Source organism: Phytophthora parasitica, assembly GCF_000247585.1.
Source record: "Phytophthora parasitica INRA-310 unplaced genomic scaffold supercont2.20, whole genome shotgun sequence".
Lineage (NCBI taxonomy): Eukaryota > Oomycota > Peronosporomycetes > Peronosporales > Peronosporaceae > Phytophthora > Phytophthora nicotianae.
Window position 1 is genome coordinate 91310 of NW_008649006.1, and position 1652 is coordinate 92961.

The window sequence follows — 1652 nt, forward strand, 5'->3', positions numbered from 1 at the left end:
TTGGGGTCGTTCATTATGGCTCCAGGGCACCGAAATTGCAATAATATAACGGGCAATTGCATCCATTTTCCGACGGCTTTTAGACTTGCGTGGACGTGAAGGAGGAGGAGCCCCTTCCAAACATAGGCGTCAACATTTTCGTTCGTATGACTGCTTCATAGTAATGGTAAAGAGGGTGGCGAGGACTCAACTCAAACCCTTTACGTCGTTTATGCCCTCGTTGAGATGCAACTTTCGTCGAGGTTTGACGCGGTACGATGTCAACGATACAAGCAAATTCACTCGGCGAATAATCCACGAAGTGTTCCCCACGGAATTTGTAAGACTCCACTTGAGTAATAAAAATAGTCCTGCCTTCAACTTTGTAAGCACGTGCTCCTCCCGAGGTATATTGTCCACTCAAACCAGTTCTAAGCTCTGATAAATCGTCGGAGTGAGCAAAACTTGCAAGCTCTTCAATGACCTGCGTCATTGGAATATTTCCACCTTCGTCCGCAGAATCTGAACCACTATCAACGTCAAAATCGTCACCAATGGGACCTTCATCATCTTCGAGCGATCCACTTTCACTGTCACTGGTATCATGATCATCATTCACCTCGTTCATTTCCATCTTCCTTAATTCATCCATGTAACCATGCGGAAAAATGTACCAAAACGCTTCTGACGATATGAATGACTTGTGTCCAAGCAAAGCATACACCATAAGCGATAGAGGCCATTCGTGGGCACCACCAAACGCGTTTACCGTTCTTGTTGCCAAATATTGTGCTTGCCGAATCGGCGTCCCGCTGTTTAGAGCTACACTTGGATATTTGAGTACATCTTCCAGTGCGGTTAACATTACCGCAGCAGCATTTTTCAAGCCAGCGCCTTCTTTTGTCATGTAATTCTGCTGGTACTCATCTACCATATCTCCAGCATCTTCTCCGTTCATGATACTTGAGTTGCAGTGAGAAGCAGTCAATCCAGATAACAGCAGATTTGTTTCAATAAACATTCCATCTGACTCTGGGCGGAACTGCTCCCATACTATCGGCCCGGGAATGTGTGGACGAAGAAATTCACCTTGTTCAGGGTCATATCCAGCGTCAAGCTTTACTTCAAGCTCCGGATTGAGTGATTTCCCCGTCAATACACCATCGGACTTGCTGATATGCAGCGGTTGCGTCGGGAGGTTGTGAATTCCAGCAGGACGGCAAAGTCGACATTGGGTTTTGCCCCGCTTTCCTTTTATGCAAGTCCTTGAATGGTTATGAATATTGGTCGCGACAACTGACGCTTCAATCGTATCTTGAAAAGCCGCAAAATTCGTGCTTACCGGAGGCAGCGTGACTTCACAAGCACGCGGTAAAGGTTCCATACATTCCCGCTCAGCTAACCAAGCTCTCGTGCTGGGAGACAAATGATTTGTAGAGACGGCATTTATCCACTTAGCAATGTACTCGCGCAGTTCTTGGCAGGAAGCTCCGCGCGTCAAAATCTCTGGTGTAAACGATGAGCCGTACACTGTCATGTGTAAGTGTAAGCGCCCGTCCACTTGAGGCTCGACGACAGCATTAAATCCAGCCACTCTTCCGTACGCACCCGCTTCGCGCTCCGTATAATTGCGACTTTTTCGCACGTCTTGAGAAGCCGGACATCGCAAAATC

The 1652-nt window shown here is 47.3% G+C and overlaps 1 protein-coding gene across 1 annotated transcript in view; it reads right to left on the bottom strand.

Moving 5' to 3' along the window:
- Positions 1-79: 79 nt before the first annotated feature.
- The window catches only part of PPTG_22614 (hypothetical protein), a gene marked incomplete at both ends in the record, with an annotated part of 5046 nt that continues 3473 nt past the window's right edge, over positions 80-1652 (bottom strand). Inside the window, one exon of the mRNA XM_008905469.1 lies at positions 80-1626. Within this exon, the coding sequence (XP_008903717.1) occupies positions 80-1626 (1547 nt within the window). The remainder of the gene's footprint in view (positions 1627-1652) is intronic.